The sequence below is a fragment of the Papaver somniferum genome, chromosome 9, assembly GCF_003573695.1.
Source record: "Papaver somniferum cultivar HN1 chromosome 9, ASM357369v1, whole genome shotgun sequence".
Lineage (NCBI taxonomy): Eukaryota > Viridiplantae > Streptophyta > Magnoliopsida > Ranunculales > Papaveraceae > Papaver > Papaver somniferum.
In genome coordinates, this window is record NC_039366.1 from 1,798,136 (window position 1) to 1,819,979 (window position 21,844).

The window sequence follows — 21,844 nt, forward strand, 5'->3', positions numbered from 1 at the left end:
CTTCTCACTCATGTTCCATAATCTTCAATGCCATAAGTTAGTGTCTTCACCACTACTAGCCACTGCTAAAGTAGTTCCATCTGAAGTCCGGTATAGAGTACCGACTCTAGCTCCACGAGCTAATACCATAACTCCTTTCTTCACTTTCCAATTGTGTTTCGTTAACACAACTTCACAGTCATCATCACAAACTTGGCCCACAGACACCAAGTTCTTCTTCAAATTTGGAACGTGTCGTACATCCTTCAATTTCCATGTCGAACCATTGACTTTCAAGATCACATCACCCAAACCGATGATGTCGCATGCTTCACCGTCACCCAAGAATACTTGGCCATAGTATCCTTCTTTATAAGAGATCATAATACTCTTATCACCCGTTGCATGGAAAGAAGCTCCCGAGTCTATAATCCAAGACTCATCTTGCTTGTCCTCAGAGAGTAGTAGAAAACCTTCTGTAATCATTTTCTTGTTATCAACAAGGATCTTCACCGGTTCCGCAGCTGAAACTACGTTGACCTCTTATTGATTACCTTTGTTTCCACCATTATTAACACCTTTGTTTTCCGGACAGTCGCGTTTTTACTGTCCTACTTTCTTACACGCCCAACACTCAACAAAACCTCTAGGACGGGATTGAGATCTCCCCCTAGACTTTCCTCTAGACTTCCACCCAGTCTTGTTGTTGTTCCAATTTGAACTCCTTCCTCTATCTTCTTCCTGCATACTTAAGGCCGTGCTTGAAGTACTAGAACCATAATCTTGTTCTATTTTTCTCTCCTCTTCAACAATTAACCTTTGCTGCACATCATCAAGGTTCAACTTCTCGCTCCCTGCGGAATTGCTAATGGTTGTCCTTGCAGTCTCCCAACTCTTTGGTAATGACGACAACAACCGTAAAGCTTGAACTTCATCATCAAAAGTAATACTAACTTTTGAAAGCTGAGAAATAATCGATTTAAACTTCCCAAGATGTGCTGAAATCGCTTCGCCTTCTTGCATCTTCAGATTAAATAGTTGTTCACACAACATAATCTTCCCCGAGGCTGATGACTTTTGATACAACTTTTCAAGTTTATCCATAAGATCCTTCGTACTAGTTTCCTCTTGTACGTTATTGTAGACTTCCTCCGTTAGACATCTACGGATCACGGCTACACACTTGCGATCAAGAGTTGTCCATTCATCGTCTTTGCATGCTCCCTTTTTCGCAACTCCACCCAATGGATCAGCAATGTCTTTCTCATATATGTAGTCTTCCATCCGAGACTTCCAAAACGCAAAGTTCTTCCCATTAAAAACTTTAACCCTAGCTACCGTACTTTCATTATTACCACCTATAACTCCCACTCAAATCGTACTATGATAAACCCTAAAGCTCTAACCCGAGCTCTGATACCAGTTGTCAGGATTTTCTTAGGGAATAATCACTGACAACCGCGGAATCTTGAGATATTATGATGAATAATAAGTAAACCAAGCACAAGCAACCACAATAATACGAGAAAGATAAATCAACTCACAAGACACAAGATTTATAGTGGTTCGACCAATACATACAACTTGTATATATTGTCTACGTCCACTTTGAGCCGCACCAACTCAAATCCACTATAAAGAAAAACGATTACAGCGTCGTGTGAATACCGACAAACCCTTGGTTACACCGCAACAATTACCCGAGACGATAACCTTGTCTCTTGTTCCTCACCAATATGCTCTCACAACGAAACCCTAGCTTTAGACCTAAAAGCTATACAAGAAATATCTCACCGATCTCTTAATCGTTTTTTACACAATGTACAAATTCTACAAGGCGTAACTACCTATTTATATAGGTTACAAACTTGGCCACCAAAAATTCTAACCGGTTTAGGAAACCCCTTCCCTAAATAACCACGGCTAACTTTAGAAAATAATTAATTAGTCTTCAATAACTAACATGTGTAGCCTCTTAAACCATCGTAAGGGCAACTCTTATGGTATTGAGATAAAAACATCCATATCTTAATGAGTATCCATATATATATGGACCATCCGCGATTAGTGGAGCCAAATCTCACTGCGAGAAAAAATTTAAAAATTTGGTCCATCCAGTTCCTCATAGGCCGGATCTTTAAAAAGAAAAAAACAACAACTCATTCGTTGAATGTGCATGGTATCTTCTCTTAAATTAGCAACACTTACAAAAGTTGCTAATCATCAAAACCGTTGTTACACTATAGGAAAAAATATATTTACATCATTTTAAACCATTAAAAATCCCAGCCGGTTATCCGGTGTCCGGATGGATATAGAGTATCTGCTGTAAGTGACCGGATTGTAGAAAACGATAATTGAAAAAAATATATCCAAACACTTAATGTCCGGATGACATCCGGTCATCTAATGACCGGATGGACTACTCCACAGCCTACTCACTATATCTGTGGAGTACCATCAGGACTTCAGAAAGATATGGATCTAAATTCTTCCCATAGTGATATTTTTTATTCATAAAAAATGGATGATCACAAATATATGTATTTATTTTTACTCCATAGGAGTTGCCCTAACATAGTCGACATGACCGGTTACTGCATTGGCGGAAACCAGATATATTTTGTTCACGCCTTAAAGGTCTACTTACACGGTAAGATATATGGCCTCCTGTGTCTCTTTCTTTCATTGACCTTTCTCAGTTGGGACTAAGATGATTCAAATTGTCATCATGTTTTCCTAGATAAGAAGCCTCTGGACTGGAATACAAGGATGAAAATTGCAGCTGGTGCAGCTAAAGTAATAAATTACTTGCATGGTGAATCAGTAATCCATGGATATATCAAACCCTCCAACATTCTCATATGCGAAGGATATCAACCCAAATTGTCAGATTTTCCCGGGTTCAAGGAACCGATACCAGAACCTGCGGAGTCTAACCGTGCAAGGTGGCAACTCATGATCAGCCGTCAGTGTTATCGCCATGCACCAGAATTTTATTTCAATTTTTAACTCACTCAATCATTCGACATATATCAATTTTCAGGGCGCAACCAGTGCCCTATAAAATCAAGTTATCCATGTATCCATCAAAAATCTATTACAAAATCTGATAAGCAAGAGAAGGGTTTTGTTAAATTACCTGGTTCACAAGCCTTAGCCATTCTAAAGAATTCCATTTTCATGACAGTTTTTGCACCAAAGTTAGAGGGTTCTTCTGTTTATTAGTCTTAGTAGCAGCAAGAACAACACCTGAATCTTTTCCATCTTGCACTGAAAATGTATATGCATTCGCACCTACAATAAGTACCCAGATCATCACAAACAAAAGTTATTAAATAAATTCCTAAAATCTCACCCAACAAAATCAAAACAAATCCAAAACAAAACATCCTAGGTAAACATATGAGTACAAAATCTAATTAAAAAAACCCAAATTAAAAACTTAAGGTTCCATTTTCATGAAAACCCCAAAAATAAAAAAAATTTGTTTCGGACTTTTCCAATTGTTTGTGGTTACAAGGCGAGAAGCTGAAAATAGTATGGATTGCGAAACAAATTATTCAAGACCAATTTTAAGGTTCGGAATGGGTATCGAAGAAAATGCAGCTCTACTATAAACTAAGACAATTTCTAAAAAGTTCCAAGAGCAGTTAACTGAATGCTTTCGTTATTCTCATGAGAAGGTTGAAATGAGCGGAACAAAGTCCCTTTACCACTTATCTAGAGTTGGATACAATCATAAATTTCGGACAGTGGTATTTAACTCTTTTGATAAGAGCGCTCAATGCAGCTGTTTGCTATATGAATTCGCAGGGTATTTGTGTAGACATATATTGAAGGTTTTTGTAGTTGAGAATATTCAGAATCTTCCAACTCAGTATGTACTAAAGCGGTGGACAAGAGATGCCAAATCTGGAGCAGCAGTGTTCGACCAAGGTGAAGACATTGTACCTGATAGTAGGGATTCAGTTACAATTAGACATAGCAAACTTTGTCAAAATGCGATAAATATTGCAGCTAAAGTCTCTAGATCTATCCCAATATATTCCGCAGTTCAAGTGTTACAGAAAGCTTTAGAAGTTATCGAAAATTGATTTCATGGCGATAACACTGACGGCTAGAACTATATTCATGTAGGCTAGTTGATATATGGTAGAACTGACAACCAGTGCTAGAACTATATTCATGTAGGCTAGTTGTAAGCTTTAGAAGTTATCGAAAATTTTAGAAGTTATCCCAATATATTGGCTTAGTCTTGCTAGAACTGATTTCAGGGCGCACTGCAGATATTACACCTAGTCTCATCGAATGGTAGAACTATTTAGTTGTTTATTTTCAAGCATTATTAAGAGGAAAACAAATAATCAACAGATGCATGCTTGAGAAAATACCAGCCGCTGATAGAATTTCTTGTTTGGTGAGTGTGCATGCAGGCCAAATGTAAATTGGTGGGCGGTGAGGAATTCACTACGGTGGCTGATCCACTACTAAAAGGCCATTATCCAGAGCAAGGCTTGTACCAAGCTCTTTCTCTTGCAGCAGAGTGCTTACAAACTAAAGATGTCACTCGGCCTCGTATACAACCCAAGTGCTGTCCCAATCAATCGAGCAGGCACATTCAAAAGCAACAGGTGGTTGATTGGCCGCCGCATACAAGAAAATGAAAACCATTTAGTACAATTATGAATCTGAAAATTTCTGTTCTCATTTTGCATCTAGGGAAAATGAAATCTGAGATATTTATTCTTTGCTGTAGCGTGTCTAATTCTGGGCAATAATCTCTTGTGCCTTTGATGCACATTATATATTGCTGAAAAGTACCCCAGATTCATAAAAATTAATCTCTTTCATTTCAGTACCTGTTCAGATAATCCTTAGTAGCATGGAACTCTGGGGTCGGGGATCATGGCCTTGAGCAGCATTTGCAATCTTGACTACATAAACCACGTTAATTTAGTCTGGTTTAGAGATGTAAGAAGATAATATGCCTCAGTGAAAATAATATACGGCCGGTATGGGAAATTTGATCCCCTTGACCAAGCCCTCTTTAGAGCTTTTATGGTTAATTCATGTTTAAGTTTACAAATTCTGTTAAAATCTTAAGTTAGACGTAGCCTTGGCCAACCGTTGAGTTGAGCTCTAAACTTTCGCATGCACAAGAGGTTGGCTCAGCGATAGCGTCAACAATTAGATTTACCCAGCTCTCGTCATTTGCGATTGTTATATTAGCAGAAATTTTGATCATTGAACAAATTAGATTAACACTTCACAAGACTTGTTAAAGAAATCTATAATAGGGGCGTCACATGTCACATTCCAATAATGCGGCTTCAATAATAGGATAGAAAAGGATCACCAACTAGTAATTTTAAAATCCTCATATGTTATATATTTTTGTAATGGCTAAATAATCCTTATTTAATTAGATTAACTAATTTCGTATTAGTTTATTAAATTATATCAATGATTTTGGTTTATAGATTGAGATAGAAAATTAAAGTTAGTGTTTTGTGTTTTTAAAAGGAAGAAAAAATAGATTCTTTTGAAAAACCCTAAATATTAATTCACCCAAGGACTTTTTTTGTTTTTTAATTCGGGTGGAATTTCAGGTTGATTGAAGTAACAAAAAACACTTATTTCTTTTAACTTACGATTGGGTGAGGATGAACTCCTAACCGTAACAAAATCCGGAAGAATTGAAAAAAAAACCATTAGCTCTGTCGGAACTACACATGGAAAAGTGAGACCTTTCAAAGAAATAAAATCAATTAACCTTCAATATGGAAACCACATATTCTCATTTTCTATAAGCATCACAAGGGATAGACCTCAAGGTCCAACCACAAAGCTCAAAAATGTGTAGGGAATCTATCTATATCTAGCTGTAGTGCATGGCCTCGAACATGAGTCGATCTATATATTCAAATAGATCCAACACAGTGTCCAGTCACTACCAGGTATATGGTACTCTTCCATCAACCAATTGGTTTCAGTAATACGTTTACAATCTTCTCGACGACCGGTATGGAAGACGAGGCCACTCTTCTCCCCAACTTCGGTATTTCCTGCCATGACGGGCTCTGTTTTTGTAATCATTCGCCAGTACCCACGTCCTTTCACATTTCGATTGGGTCTCTTTCCATTGGGGTATTTCATGGTCCTCTTGGTATAGAAATACGCCGGTTTTTGTTGGTATTTTTCTGTAAATAAACATACAGTTAAACGTACAACCGATGAATGTGGTAGCCACAGTAATTAACCAAAATTAATTGAAAAAATAAAAATAAACACAATATACGATCAATGTGCTTACCTAGAAGCTTTTCAGGATGATATTTATAAACATCGACATCGGGTATACAAGGCATCAGTTCAAACTTAATTTCAGGATTGTCTATCTTCGGCTTCAAATACATAGACAACAACTTTGGATCCGGAGGAGCAAATTGTACGACAGGAACATCATGATTGCAATTTCCTAAGCAATGATGACGAGGAACATCTTGACTCTCATAGACGTCCTCTATCTTTCTCTTTCCTTTCAAATCTACTTTCTCCATTATTATTATTTCTTGCTTAAACAATATAGGAAAATTAACAAAACCAAATACTTTTTTTTTACCTGACTAGCTAGGTTAAAATTCATGTAACCAAATAGGAGACTCTACGAGGGTATTTATAAGCTAGTAAGTCGTCAAGAGGCAAGTGCCCTTTGTTCCCTTTTCCTAGTTGAAAACAGGTTTCCGCATATTGGATCTGTACTTTTGGACGGGGAATCGGCAGGCGATCTTTGACACATGTGCCTTTTTGACCTAACCCAAATTGGTTGTTCATTACTCAGGCCCAATAAGGTTAAATCGTACGTACACTTCGCAAAGTTCTTGGTTCTTCGGCATAATTGAAGCTGCCAATCGAAGTTCGTCTTTGGCTTTTTTTTTTTATATGAAAAGGAGTCAGAGTGTCTAGAAAGACAGCCCACTCGTGGTTACATCCAGGATATTGCCTGTGCTCGCTCTAGCAACAGGGTTGTTCCTCAAAATAAAGTTATTATTACAGTAATCCTCATCAGAAGTGTTTATGGGATTTCACAAAGCATACATGATAGTATGTAAGTTCGTTCCTCTCCAAGTAGAATCAGTAAAGAGAGAAGACTGTCTGGCCAGTCTTGCTAGGTTGATGGCCGCATAGTTTTGTTGTGTAGTAACTTTGGAGAGCTTTCCTAGTACAAAATCGACTGGATCATTGTTGTTGTTGTTTCCTTGTTGTTGATTACTCCTTCCTTTGAACCTTTGTTGAACTTCCCCTTGGTAATTTGTTTTTATGACTTGGAGAGTGTCTTCAGACTCAGCAGCAAAGTTGATGTTAGATTGCTGCATGGTTTTTCCCCAGGTCAGTGCTAGTTTAGCCCCTCGACTTGATCTGTCTGCGCTGCTGGTTCCAGTGGTAAAGTCCTTGAAGTTTCTGGTTCCCAAGCATTGACCTGTTAAGGACACATCAACAAGGGAGTAGTTAGTATAAGGCTGGGCATCACTAGTAGCCTGGTACAGATCAGCTGGATCAATGTGCATGCTAATAGTGATTCCAAATTTATCAGTTGTGTGTCTTTGTTGGCTGTAGTTCTCAGGAGGATAATTAGAGCTGTTAGACTGATAGTTAAGATTATTGATAATATTCCCTGGCGTATGATGAATTCTTGAGTGACTTCATAAGTGCTGAGTTATTTCTTTAGTAGTAACAGAGGCAATAGGAGAGATTTTCCTAAAGACCCAGTCACATCTGGCTTTCCAGATGAACCAGCATATAGTGGCATAAGTTTCATTCCAGCTGGCATTAACATTATCAGCTGGCATAAGTGTGGGGGAGTATTTTGCGTATAGATTTTTCATTTTTTTTTGCATAAAACCTAAACTTGTAGAGATTTTAGAGTCACTAGCATACTTCTAGGTATGTTTACATAGAGATTCTGACCGACATAACTGAATTTGGAAGTGTTAGGGAACTACGTTCGGATTTCTTACGAATTGGAGTGTTAAATAATGGATTTAATCATGCCGGTGATGCAAACGAGGTGCAGGGAGAAATGCATTATTAGAGTTGTTGATCAATCATTAGTGGAGACTACCCATTTTCATATCAACCGAGGCACCAGACCAGATTTCTTTTTTATAAATGACTAAATAGCTTTCTTTTGAGTGTGTGTCACCCCACGTTAATTCCGGGTAGAATGGTGAGCTACCCAACCTCCCACCAATAGAAGCACTACTTTTGATCTCTTGAGTGCTAATTTTATCAATCATGAGGGTGTCGTCTATAGATGAAAACCACCTTCTTGTAGTTTGATTTACAGTTAGCACCATTCTCTCTCGCCAACGACAGCTTCATAGAAACACACCATCATCATCAACAAGTGGAGTGACATCAGAATCTACAAGGTAAGTTGAAGACGTTTGAGGTTTACAAGCAAAATTTTCATATCCAAGTAAAAACAACATATAATGAGCGGATTTTTATATACATGTTGAAGACTTATTACAAGAGCAAAGAAAATCAAAAGATGAAAATTTATGATACAAAGACATTACAAGTTGTGAAGATCAAAGTGGTAACATACTTCTCACATGGCCATGTTAATTGTATTTCATATTTATTGTTTTAGTTGCAATCTCTTTTCAAAAAAATAAATAAATAAAACAAAAAAAATAAAAAATAAATAAATAATAATAATAATACAAAGAGATTTGCATTTAGGTTGTTATTTTATAAATAAGGCCATGTGGAAGAAAAACATATAAATAAGTTTCAAACAACAAGGAAATTGAGGAAAAGAGTTACAAATTGTCAAAGTTCTGCGAAGTTCAAGAGTTTATCATCAATAGTTGAAGCCGAAGCCGAAGACCGAGAAGATGAAGAAGACGAGCCGAAGAATACGTTTCTATTGGATGCTGTGAGAGTGGTGCTTTCGTCACTGCCGATAGGATGTGAAGGTGGTAAGTACTCCCATCCTTGCTATAGTGGTTGATTTCCTTTCTTAGAGATCATCAGAAAATATTTTTATTTCCCACGATCTGGTGGGTTCTCCAGAAATAATTCGGAAGGTTTTCTTCCCACCATTCAACGTGTGTAGGATTCTCTCTTCATTCCTACCTGCACACAGGTGAGACCCATAAAAAAGTTGTCTTATTGAGTGCAATTATCATAAAATCCTTTTAAGTGAGGCAGAAGTCGAGGCGAAATGCTTATTGATCGCTCTCAAACACGCGTTCTCTCATTATGGTGTGGTTATTTCTCACTCAATATTGAAGAATGAATATGTTCTTTGGTATTTCTAACTTCTTATTACTAGCATGCAGAAACTCTATGTCCTCATAGCTCTTTGGATGCTTGGGAAGCTGGAACGCTTTGAAGTTGGAGTAGGTTTTGTGAGTATACTTCTCGTAAGCCCTCACGAGACTATAACTCGTCCACTAGGGACACCTAGGGGTTTAAAGGCTTGTTGCACATGCTAAGTGCAACCGTATCCTCGGCGAAATGGAGTTGTTATATTTTGTATTTAGATAGTTTGATCGAGGACTAGCAAAAGCCAAGTGTGGGGGAATTTGTTAAGTGCATATTTTGCATACATTTAGTGCCGAATTCATGCTAGTATTTGCTACATTTTCTTGTGAATTATTGTATATTACGTTTGTTTTTCTTTTATTTGTGTTTTATTAGGTGAATCATCCAAAAGAAGTGAATTGGCACTTAATTGTGCAATAAAAGAAGCTAGCTACAAGTGGAGAATGGTCAAAGACCAAGTGAAACTCATTCAAGTACAAGATTTATACTTTTCTTCTTGAATAGGACGAAAATATGAAGCCAACGTCGAAAGAATGAAGTAATTCTAAGATCGTATGAAGAAGTTATGAGCAAAACAAGAAGTTGGAAGCATAAAAGGGCAAAATAGTCATTTCTCGGCAACTATTATTGGCACCTCGTCGAGTGTTAAGGGGTATCCATTCTACTAAGGGACAGTCAACTTTCAAAGGAATTACTAATGGAAGTCCGGCATTTTACAAGGGGTAAAGCTGGAATTCAAATATTGTTAAAGGCAGACGTTGTTTCACTCAGGGCTGCCATATCCATCTTCGTTATTCAAAACTAGAAATCCCGCATGCAGTTTCTTCTGCATGGATATCTGTTACAGTGTTGCTCGAGATGCTATGATTGGCATTAATGAGGAGATGACGCGATTCTGAGTTGCTGCCGTTGTTGACTGTGAGAACCAGTAATGGAGATGGCCGTCTGTGATGGTTAAGAAGAACTCGATGGAGTTGATGGAGATCGAGATGTACTGGGGTTTTTAAGATTGCTACCATTACGGTAGTGATCATGATGATCAGGCAATGGAGTTAATGTCGTGACTATGCCATGGATAGGTGGTTTGCGGCTGACTACTGGTGATGCTGGCAGTGACGAGGAAGAAGTGTTGAGTTCGAGTTTAGGTTGAGCTGGTGTTGGGCTCGATATCAGGTGAAGCAAGATGGATTCTTCCATTGGTTCTGGTGGTTAGCAAATGACTGGGATTGTAACTTTGGAATCATAGTTTGATTGGAAGAGTGGTTATAGATAAAACATGGAGTTCGAGGAGGTGTAGCTGCTCGAAACTTGAGAGAGAAATCAGCTCGGAAACTGATATTGCTTCCCTTGATTGAATAGGTTGGATGGAGATGATTAAGCGGTGGTTCTGGAGATCGGATAAACAAGGAATCATTTCTACGCGCTGGTGAAGATTGGGTAATCTTTAGAAGTCAAAGCTTGGGCGAGAATTCAGAGTTTTGATAAGTTTTCTCGCTGGAAAATAGTCATCAGGTGAGACTTTTGCCGTTGATTTTGAAGATGAACGGTGGATGATAAACACGAGTATAGGGTTTGAGTCGGCTAAGGAGAGCTGGGTGTTTATCAGATTCGAAATTTCAGCTACAAAAATCTATAAATAGAGGGTCGAATAGCCAGCAGAACTTATCTCCTTACCCTCACTTTCACGCCCACAAACTGCTCGATAAAATTCTCCAGAGAAGAACAGAAGCATAAAGACTTCACATATGCACTAGTAGCAGAAAGGTTATAGCAACAAGGAGACAGTGGCTGATCTTTTGCAACAGAGGCAGTAGTAGCTAAAGTTTTCTTGCAACAAGGAGACAGTGGCTGATCTTTTGCAACATAGGCAGTAGTAGCTAAAGTTTTCTTGCAACTAGGCGACAGTGGCTGATCTCCTGCAACAGAAGCAGCAGTAGCTAGAGTTCCTCTACAACTACAGTTTGCTTTCTATAAACTCCATTATGTCTAGCTAATTTACTTATTTGATTGAGGATGAATTCTAAGTACTATATATGATTTGATTTAGTATATGAATATGTTCTGATTTCTTCATATGATTATTGTTTGTGTTTATTATTAAAAATGAATATGATTGATTGATAGATGTTTAGGTGGCCAACTGAATATATTTGTTAACTCAATTTAATGCTAATAAGGGTTGGGATATCCGTAATTGTTGAATAATTTCTTACACAAGTAGAGAACGTGAGACCTTGTGGAGGGATTCCGTAAAGAAATCGCGTGTAAACACAACACTAGAAAGTAGACCGAGAGTACTGAGTCTAACTACTAGGATTAAACCTAAATTCACAGACCATAAAGCATTCGACTGACTTACATCTTGTAAGCGTACCTCATAGTGGTTCAGACGGATAGACTCTGGCGACTAAGCGTACCTGTGGTCTAGTGGCTTAAAGAATTTTGGAGATAGCTAAGCGTATTTGTTATCTTACGGTTAGTAATAATCTATGATGAATGGATGAATGGATGGATATACTACTTTGATGAATATTTAGTTACGAAGAAGGATTCCTCGATCATCTCACTCCATTTGCTTGCAATCTTAATTACTTCTCATTGCTTTATTATTTATTTAGCTTTTGAATCTAAAACAAAAACCCCCATTTGTGACATTTTTGACAAGTAAACTCCCTGCTCTTCATGGGAACGATCCTTGCTTCCATTATATTACCAGCTAATTGTGTGGAAATAAGATTATTAATTTGTTGAGCCTACGACACCTATCACCACCTTGTTTAGGGGAGAACACACCTTGTTCCATTTCAGTGCAATGACTTTTCTCACATCAGGATCACCAGAGCACAAGAAGTTTCTGATTATTCTTTCACATTCTTTTATAACTCTTTTTGGAACTGACATATAGTAAACTGGAACGCTTCTTGAAACAAACTTAACTAGAAGCCTTTCCTGAAATGATAGCAATCGTCCTTCCTACCCTCCTAATTTCTCATGCATCATTTCCACACAACTCCAAATATGGAAAGATTTAATGCATCCTGGATTAGTATAATCCCAAATACTTTACTGGAAAAGCAGCTAGGGGAATGTTACATTATTGAATGAAGAACTTACTCTTCTCCAAGCTTATTATTTCTCCAAAAGCAGCTTGACATGCATTCAACACTAACATAAGTTTTTTTTTTCTCCATTGCAAATAGGAAGATATCATCTCCAAGGAAAATATGAAATGGTTGAATACCATTTCTATTGACCATTGTACGTCTTTAAAATCCCATCCTGAATCATTTTTGAGATATTTCTACCCAAAACTGACTAACACCTCTTCCCACTGAGAAATAACTAGTAGGACCACCATTTTCCAACACTAAATTTTAACTGATTGACGCAATACACTAACCAATGAAGTTGTTTATCAGAGAAACCAAATTACTCATAACCCAAAGAAGGAATTTCTAATTTGGAGAATCATATGCTTGTGAAACATCTAACTTAAATCTAAAGTCCCCACCTCTTCTCTGAATATTTATCTTTTTGGTTAATTCAGAATGAAAAATATTTATCTTTTATCTTCTTTGAAGAGTTATTTAAGGCAATAAATGAAAAATATTGGGTACCTGGAGTGGACATGTTTTTCAATAAGTGTTTGAAGTGCCTGCTAGGTTGTATGAATAATGTGGAATATTGGTAGATGAGTTAGAGTTTCATGAACTTGAAAGTTGATATTTCACATTTCATTGTACTGTAATGCTTTTGTTTTTTTGCGTTTTCCATAGTTGTTATGGTACTTTGTAGTTTTAGGTGTCGGCTTTTAGAGGTGTTAGTGTTGTTGGTTGGGAAGCTATGGATATTTGGTTATATTGGTGTTTATCATAATGGTTTGAATAATTTGTTATGCAGGTATGAAATTGGTTGCATAACCTGTTATGCATCTACAAACGTTGTTGCATAACTTGTTATGCAGTCCATACAATGGGTGCATAATACGTTATGCAATAAATTTTTTGTTAGTATTGGAACCAACAAAGAAAAAATACTGCATGACTTGTCATGCACCTACAATAAATCTGCATAACATGTTACGTAATCGTGAAAATGGACGCATAAAACATTATGCGACCACTTTCTTGTAAGCAGTGAAATAAAAAAATTTGATGCATAACTTGATATGCATCCGAAAATATGGTTGTACCACGCATTATGCATCAACTTTTTTTTTTGTAAGCGTTGAATTAACCAAAACAATGGATAACTTGTTATGTAGTCGAGAAAATTATTGTGTAACTCATTACGCGTCTTTTTATTTTTTTTGTGTGTGTGTGTATGATGTTTTTTAGGCGTATATATCGTTTTAGTGGTTACATAACTAAATTAGTAAATGCATGAACCAAAATATGGTTGCTTAACGTTTTATACATCTCTTTGTTGTGTTTGCATAATGTGTATGCATCTTTTTTTGGTGGCTGCATAATGATTATGTATCAAGTTTTCGAAAATTTTGCCCAAAGTGATGGCAACTTCCGATTTTTTGTGATTTTTTTTATGTTGTTATTTGTACTCGTTGTGTAGCTCTTTAAAAGCTTACAACGATATAAAATTTGTAAAATTCCAAAGCGCGATTTTTAGATATGATGTATCCTAATTTGCTTGCCAATTATACTCCTGAAAAATTAGGTTGTGTACCCCGTTATGCCTACGTTTTTCAAAATCTCATATAATTATGGATGTCACTGTAACCCAATAATATTAAGGGCCTAACAATAAATATATAATTTTTTTGACCCAAAAATATTTAGGGCCTGACAGACAGTAATTATATAATATTTATTGGGCCTTAGCCTAATTTCTCCCAACCCAAATTGGTTCATTTCTCAGGCCCATTAATGTTAAATCGTACGACACTTCGCAAACTTCTTGGTTCTTCGGCATAATTGCAGCCGCCAGTTTAAGCTCGTCTTTGCCAAACCAAATTTTGTTGTTTTTTTTTTTTCTTGGTTATAGTTTTCCTGTGATGGAAAGTGTGTAATCTGGCAATGTACTTCACCCGGCTGAGGTAGCAAAAATATGAAATTGCCAAAAACATCGTACAACCATTTTTTTTCCAAAGGCAGAATAGATATCCTGGTTACCAAGATTTTTTAATTTTTTTTTAAGAATTCGCTACATCTGGACCGGCAATCGGCATGATCTTTAAATTGGTTGTTCATTTCTCAAGGCACAATAAGGTTAAATCCAACACTTGTATTTGGCAAAAAATATTTGGTTCTTCTGCAGCCTAAGAAATATAACCATTTGGTACCCTTGTGACCATTTCTCTATCAGCAGACAGTAGCTTAAATCCATATAAAATAATCCAATCCGAAGGCACTATACAGTTTCCTGACAGAAATTTTTTCCTGCACTCTGGACTTGTACACAGCTGTTATGAAAAGAAGTCTGAGACGTACCAGACAGAGACCGCTCGTCCCTAGAGCTGAACTTCAGAAAGCAAGCTGTTTACTGAACTGAAAGTGTAAAGAGTAAAGAAGAAGTAATATACCTGCAAAACATCTCTTTCAAATGATTCCCCTGAATTTCCTACAAGACAAAAGCAAAAACATATCCGGCCCTGGCATTTATGATGCCGAAGCCAAACTCCCAGATCCTGCTGGGTAAATACAAACATGTGTAATAGAAAAACTGCAAAACTTCAATCCCTCATCCACACAAACTTATGAAGAAACATAATGCATGTATGTACATACAGACAGCAAAGTCATCTTATAGCCCAGAAAAATACTATCAGTAGATATCCCCGAAGAGTTCCTATTTTTTCCTGTCTCAAAAAAGCTTCCACAGTTGAAGATGACATTATAATCAAGAAGGAATAATTAGATCAATCTATTGCAGTAATCTGACACCAAAGTATAGGTAGTCTGAAACACAAGCAAAATATACTCATAGCAAGTACACATCTATAATTCAACTTCAACAAAATATAAACAAGTAAACCCAGATTAAATCCTAATATAGACTAACAAAGAAGAAACTAGTACTGGTTCAGAGAGGATTCTTGTTAAGCCAGTTGAGCTCTTTAGATGTGGAATGAGAACAATTAGGCTCAATCCATGTGCAGTTTGTCCAACACTTCGTGTCAAAATAATCCTTGGCACAATGCATACTTCCAACTGAATGATAACTACCTGTCTCAAGCGAGTAGTATAAAATTCGGTCGCCGTGCAATCTCGGGAAATAGACTTTGTTCTCCATGCAACTTTTCGGGGCAACAGCTGAGAGACATGATGTAAAACTGATAAACAGCATATGCTTGCCCAAACTCTCAACTTTCTGCCAGACCATATTTAAGCTATCTAACCTATATATTGTAACAGACATCCCAAGCATTTGCACCATCAAAAGCTCGGTTTCACATTTTACCAAGAAACTAACATATGCAGCATTAGAGTGTCCAGGAGGCCTTTCCACAACTTCAAAATCACCACCATGCATATCTCCCAAGGTTCCATTAAAATCGGCGCAAAAAAAATGTCCCTTGTCAATAACTGGTGCGATAAAAGTTGGCATGTACTTCTCCAAATTACTATTTTGAAATGATCTAAATATCCAAGTGTTAGCTCCCCTTTGAATAATGCAAATGGAAATGTCTTCTTCATTTTGTTGATTAATGCCAATAACTACACAGTCTGAGCAAGTTGGTAAAGAGGAGAATGTAACACCAGCAAACTCATAACCAGGTGACAACCCCGGAAGGTGAATGGTCTCCTTTGTAAAGGGATTGTAGAAGAATAAGGTAAACCTACCTTTTGACATCAATAGCCAACCACCCTTTTGACAGCGAATGGATGCACCTTCTAGCAATTCAGGGAGCTTCATGAGGTACTTCTCGTTATTATGCATGGGATCTACAAAATTGTACTGAGTGGAATTCTCTGTTGAATACAACAGCCATGGAGTTAAATCTGTGCTTCTAATTGCCCCGGAAATCTTCTTCATTATCGGAACCTTATTTGCTTTACAGACTGCACGGTAATGTAAGACATCCACGGGATGAAGATGACTTGCAATCGACTCCACAATGTCCACATGAATAACGCCCCAACGTGGTTCTTGTAGAATTTCCTTCTTTTGTCTTTTCCTTGGATTCTCGTTGTCATCTTTGATGATTAATTCTTCAGTTTTCTTCGCCTTTACTGTGTAATCGTCTTGTCTTACTTTGCTTGACATATTTTCTACAATTCTTCCTTCAACAGCGACACTACACATTCAGATAGATTGTCAGTTATTCTTACAATAAAGTATTGCATTCCTGATCAAGTGAGTTGCATAATAAGGCAGGGGAAATCAATAAGTACTGTGAAAGGATACTACCTGAATGTTGGTAAAGGCATCATTATCCACTGCGAGGAATAGCATGGTGTTGGCAAGTTGGAACAAGGCAAGATAGTGGTAGTGCATTTGTCCTCTACATCAAACATGTATAAACTTTGATCTTCGGGTAACGTGTAATAAAGACAACCCTTGCTAAGACCCAAGGCAGCCGCGGAGCAGAAACATTTAGTACTTTGGCCGAGAAATAGCACTGTATCACCTAAACGATTCACTTCCTCCCAGGACATCTTAGAGAAATCCAACCTTGACACATCGATTGAGACAACCACATTAACGTAACCTCTTCTGTCCAAACACATCATTTCAATTCTGTAGATTTCTTCATCCGACTCCAGGAAGTATACGTTATGTACACATGAGTATCCTCCTATATATGAAAAAGCAGAATGAACAATGCTGACCTCTAGTCGTCTAATTTCAAGGCGAATACTAGTATAATCACAACCTACAGGTGGTACTAGCTTCTGAACCACAAGTTGACAATAATCATCACAACCCATTACATATATTTTATCTTTAAAGCAAATGAATGAATTCAAACCACTCTCACCTACTAATCCTTTAGGAATCCCTAGTTTTCTCCATTCTGAATCGCCAACACAACAAAACGCTATCATTGGCATTGAATCAGTATAAATTTCATTAACGCATCCAGAAACCAAGAAATAAACCATTGAAGCATTATCTTGAACAAGATTATTTTTCGGCGGTGGCGATGACAAAACACAATCGTGAATACGATAATCTTGTTCACCGTATGTATCGAAAATCAATTCATCAAAATTAGGTAATGGAATTTTCTCTAACGATAAAGGGTTCCATAAAAAACAATTCCCAAAATTACCACTATCATCATCATCGTCATCATCATAATAAACAACTACCCATCCTTGATGAGATGGTTTCTGATACATTCTGTTCCTACCACTCAGTTCAGGTACGGATTTTCTAATTGATTTCTTGTTCGGTTCACAAATGTTATAGAAAGCCTGATTTGGAGTATTACCTTCTTCTTGAAATGGTATCACTAGCCATGGTGCTGCAAGATTTGGTGATGGTGCTGGGTGTCTCCTTTCAATTGTTTCATCAACTGCTAATCTTTCCTCCATTTCTCCAGAAGAAGTAGTGGAAGTGGAACCCTAACAGTGAAAATTTGGGAATTTCTATTTGTGATTATAAACTTTTCTAAAAATGAGAAATTCGGCCGTGAGATTACTAGCTTATTCAGACATCCCACGCTGTGGCGCGTGGCAGCATTTTCTTAAGTCGCATAAGCCCAAAAATGGAAAAATCAGCGGATCCATCTATAAATTTTGACAAAATAAAAAAAAATAAATAAAAAAAAATCACTAGTTACAAGATTATTTATGAACTTCATGTAAATAGGATGAAGCCTTTACTTAGTAAACTAATCTCTTCTTATAAGCTGCATATGTTCCTAAGAGACACATTTCTGATAATGTTGTCATAAGAGATAGTTCATACTATGAAAAGGAAAAGGAAAAAAAAGTAGAAATGGAGTCATGGGCTTTAAACTTGATATGTCTAAGGCCTTTGACATAGTCGAGTGGTCTTTTATGATTGATATTCTTAAATGTTATGGTTTTCCGATGACGGGTGTGCTTTTATTTATCAATGTATTAGCACCACCAATATTTCTATCATGCTTAATGGATCCCCTTGTCCTTCTTTCAAACCAACTAGAGGTCTGCGACAGGGGGACACATTATCCTCTTACCTATTTATTTTATGTATGGAATTGTTAACTAGATATCTTGTACACGCTGAAAACAACAAACTGATTCAAGGGGTTCACATCAGCAAAGAGATACCAAGTGTTTCACACTTACTCTTTGACGATGACTTCCTCATATTTGTCAAGGCTACCCATGAACAAGCTAGTAATTTGATGGCTTTGATCAAAGATTTTGGTAATATTTCTGGTCAAGTAATCAATTTTGGCAAATCAGGTTGTTTTTTCAGTAAGAACGTACATCTTGATCTTGTTGTATCGCTTATTAATGCTTTGGTAGTTAAGAAAATCGATCTAAAGGAGAAATATCTAGGCATTCCTTTATTCATTGATAGAAATAAAACCGAATCTTTAGTCACTTACTTGATCATTTTGGTAAAAGAACTGCACAATGGAGAGGAAAGCAGTTTTCACAAGCTGTTAGATCCATTATGGTGCAGAATGTCTTGAAATCCTCTCCAGTTTACCATATGAGTACCTTTCTCATTCCAGACACCATAACTCTAAAAATGGAACAATCCCAAAGGGATTTCTGGTGGGAAAAGAATAACCCAGGTGGTATTTACATCAAAAAACGGAAAGATGTTTGTTCTCATAAACTCCAAGGGGGTGTTGGCTTTAAAGACTTAAAAATCTTTAAGAGGCCGATGTTAGCCAAATTAGCTTGAGCCCTTATTCACTCCCCAACTGAGTTGTGGGTTAAAATCTTGAAATGTAAATTTTTCAAGAATTGTCATCCCTTGCATGCTAGAAAACCTCTAGATTCTTCTTGATTATGGAAAGGTATCGTTGTTGGTCAAGACATTATTAGGAAAAATAGTATTTGGGAAGTCAAGGACGGGTCTAGTATTCATGCTTTTACTGACAATTGAATTCCTGAAGCCTCCTCTCCTCTTTGTCATTGTTACCTTAATCCTGATATGCTTGTGGATGATGATTTCATAGACCCTGATACTAGGACTTGGAATATAGAGCTTATTAATAGTTTTTTACTTTGGACAATGCCTAGAAGATAGCCAATATTAGAATTCCCCTCATAGGAGATGACAAATTAGTATGGTTGCATACTAAGAATGGTAAATTTTTCGTGAAAACATGTTATAAAGCTCTCTCTGGCGAGATAAATTATCTACAAAATCCCCATCCCAGTCAACCTACCTATAAAGCCTTATGGAGCTTTCCCCCTCTTCCTAAGATACATCTTTTCTTAGGGAAGTGTATAGAAAATGTCTTACCTACTAGAGTCATACTTTCACAATACATAAATCAAGTAGATTCTGGTTGCTTATGTGATACTAATTATAATGAATCGGCTGAACATCTTTTTATTCACTGTGATTATGCAAAAACTGTTTGGGCAAATACTCCCTCTGGTGACTATGTAACTTCAGAGGATCTTACTGAAACAATTATTAGGACTTGGTTTGATGAATGGTTGAAGAGTAGTCACAGTTAGGGCTGTCAATGGAAGAATATCCGTCGGATATCTGGATATCCGATATCCGACAGGTTAAGAACTATCGGATATTCGATATCCGAGAATATCCTATAGGATATCAAAATCAGATATCGATATCCGATAGGTTAAGCTATCGGATAACGGATATTTATCCGATAATATCCGTTAGTAACAAAAAAATCTGTAAAGGTGAAATTATTCTCATACTGTCATACATAAAACTTGGAAACAGTACTCATAAGATGGCATCTGAATTGTCTTCATCTGAATGTAAGTCTCTTACTCACACACATACATGAAAAGAAGCACAAGCAAATGCTAAAGAAAGTAAAAACTTAACAGATATTCAAACAGGGTCTCTCTTGTCTTCATTCGTCTTCGGTTTCCAAAATTTCCATATCTGCATTATAACAATTAATAAGTCAACATTAAGATAGAATAAGATACACAACAATTGTCTAAGTAGTAATAATAGGAACTATGCACTGAGTTTAAGAAGAAAAAAATGTTTACCTTCATCACAAATGAAATCTGGCAACCAATCGCTTAAGCATAACAATGCTTCAACAACCTCTGGATCTAATGAAGCTCTGTGTGTTGTAAGCACTCTACCACCTGCACTGAACATTGATTCGGATGCCACACTGGTGACTGGGATAGCCAAGACATCTCTTGCCATCTTTGCAAGAGTTGGGTACTTAGGTGCATTTAGCTTCCACCAACTCAAGATTTCAAATAAATACTCATCTTGGTGAGCCTTTGCTAACATTGCTTCTAAATACTTGTCCAACTCAGATTTCTGCACCTCAAAGTCAATGTTCTCCATCATAAACTCAACATATTCAGGATCACATAATTCATCTGGATTGTCTGAATCCATCACACTTGAGCTAGAGACAGAGCTGCGGCCACCAAAATAGTGTTCATCTGCATTTGAGTTTTGTGAATCATACGCATTGAAAATAGATGTCAATTGTTCTTTGAATTTGTTATACTCAACTGCATAGCCAGTTCCATACAACTTCTTTTTAATCAACTCTACCCATCTTTCCTTGTATCTAGGATCTGACACAACACCGATGCCCATAACCAAATTACTTTCGAGCCAATACGCATCGAACTTCTCTCTCATCTTCAACCCCATTTGTGTGATATACTCATAATCACTGCCTTCCCATTTTTTGATGCACTTGTGAACTTCATAGACCCCATTATAGTACAGATTTGCAGTTGGATACTTCATCCCTGCAAACCTGGTAGAAACATCATTAAACACCTCTAAACACCTACAAATAACTACCCCTTGTTCCCACTCATCTTCACTTGGTATACAGTCGAATTCATGATCAAGGACAGCTAATCTTTCAAACCCTTTTCTCACCCCGATTGCATTCTTAAGCATAACAAAAACTGAGTTCCATCGAGTGTCCACGTCTAGACTAACTGCCTTTCCAGACAACCTAACCTGTGACATAGCCAATTCAAACCTCTCTTTCCTAGCTTGTGAAGCTTTAACATACTTAACACAATCTCTAATTGATTGCACAAACTTAGCAGCAACTTTCATACCATCTAGGACAACCAAATGAAGAATGTGGTTGGCACACCTCATGTGAAACAATTCCCCATCAAGAACTAGACAATTCTTACTCTTTAGCCACGAAATCAAGTTTCTCATCATAACACCATTGGCAGCAGCATTATCAGCAGTTAAAGCAAGGAATTTCCTATCTATGTTCCATTCAAGAGTACAAGTTTTGATACATTCTGTGAGAACATCTCCTGTGTGTGGTGATGGCACTCAACATAAGTTAATGTTTTCTTAACCAAATTCCATTCATCATCTATGTAGTGGCATGTCACACAACAATACCCATCTTTAGTATGCTTAGCAGTCCACATATCAGTTGTAAGACTACATCTAG

At 37.1% G+C, this 21,844-nt stretch overlaps 2 protein-coding genes and 1 long non-coding RNA gene across 3 annotated transcripts; all 3 read right to left on the reverse strand.

Annotated features, from left to right (window-relative positions):
• Positions 1 to 5,895: 5,895 nt before the first annotated feature.
• On the reverse strand, positions 5,896 to 6,542 carry LOC113309990 (NAC domain-containing protein 72-like). Its single transcript, XM_026558526.1, has 2 exons — positions 6,296 to 6,542; positions 5,896 to 6,182 (listed from the first exon to the last, which is right to left on the reverse strand). The coding sequence occupies exons 1-2, from the start codon at positions 6,540 to 6,542 to the stop codon at positions 5,896 to 5,898; spliced, it is 534 nt and encodes a 177-aa protein (XP_026414311.1).
• Positions 6,543 to 15,171: 8,629 nt separating this feature from the next.
• Positions 15,172 to 17,882, reverse strand: LOC113308635. Its single transcript, XM_026557101.1, has 2 exons — positions 16,687 to 17,882; positions 15,172 to 16,573 (listed from the first exon to the last, which is right to left on the reverse strand). Exons 1-2 carry the CDS (start codon positions 17,814 to 17,816, stop codon positions 15,358 to 15,360), a joined length of 2,346 nt encoding a protein of 781 aa, XP_026412886.1. The 5' UTR covers positions 17,817 to 17,882; the 3' UTR covers positions 15,172 to 15,357.
• Positions 17,883 to 20,088: 2,206 nt separating this feature from the next.
• LOC113309482 lies at positions 20,089 to 20,656 on the reverse strand. The gene is made up of 2 exons (XR_003340621.1): positions 20,433 to 20,656; positions 20,089 to 20,319 (listed from the first exon to the last, which is right to left on the reverse strand). It is a non-coding gene; the product is annotated as an uncharacterized LOC113309482 (long non-coding RNA).
• Between the last annotated feature and the right edge of the window lie 1,188 nt (positions 20,657 to 21,844).

Coding starts and splice junctions, on each gene's coding strand:
- LOC113309990 (XM_026558526.1), bottom strand. CDS start 6,542: ATGGAGAAAGTAGATTTGAAAGGAAAGAGAAAGATAGAGGACGTCTAT. Junction 6,183..6,295: donor TCATCCTGAAAAGCTTCTAG/GTAAGCACATTG, acceptor GTTTATTTACAG/AAAAATACCAACAAAAACCG.
- LOC113308635 (XM_026557101.1), bottom strand. CDS start 17,816: ATGGAGGAAAGATTAGCAGTTGATGAAACAATTGAAAGGAGACACCCA. Junction 16,574..16,686: donor ATGCCTTTACCAACATTCAG/GTAGTATCCTTT, acceptor CTGAATGTGTAG/TGTCGCTGTTGAAGGAAGAA.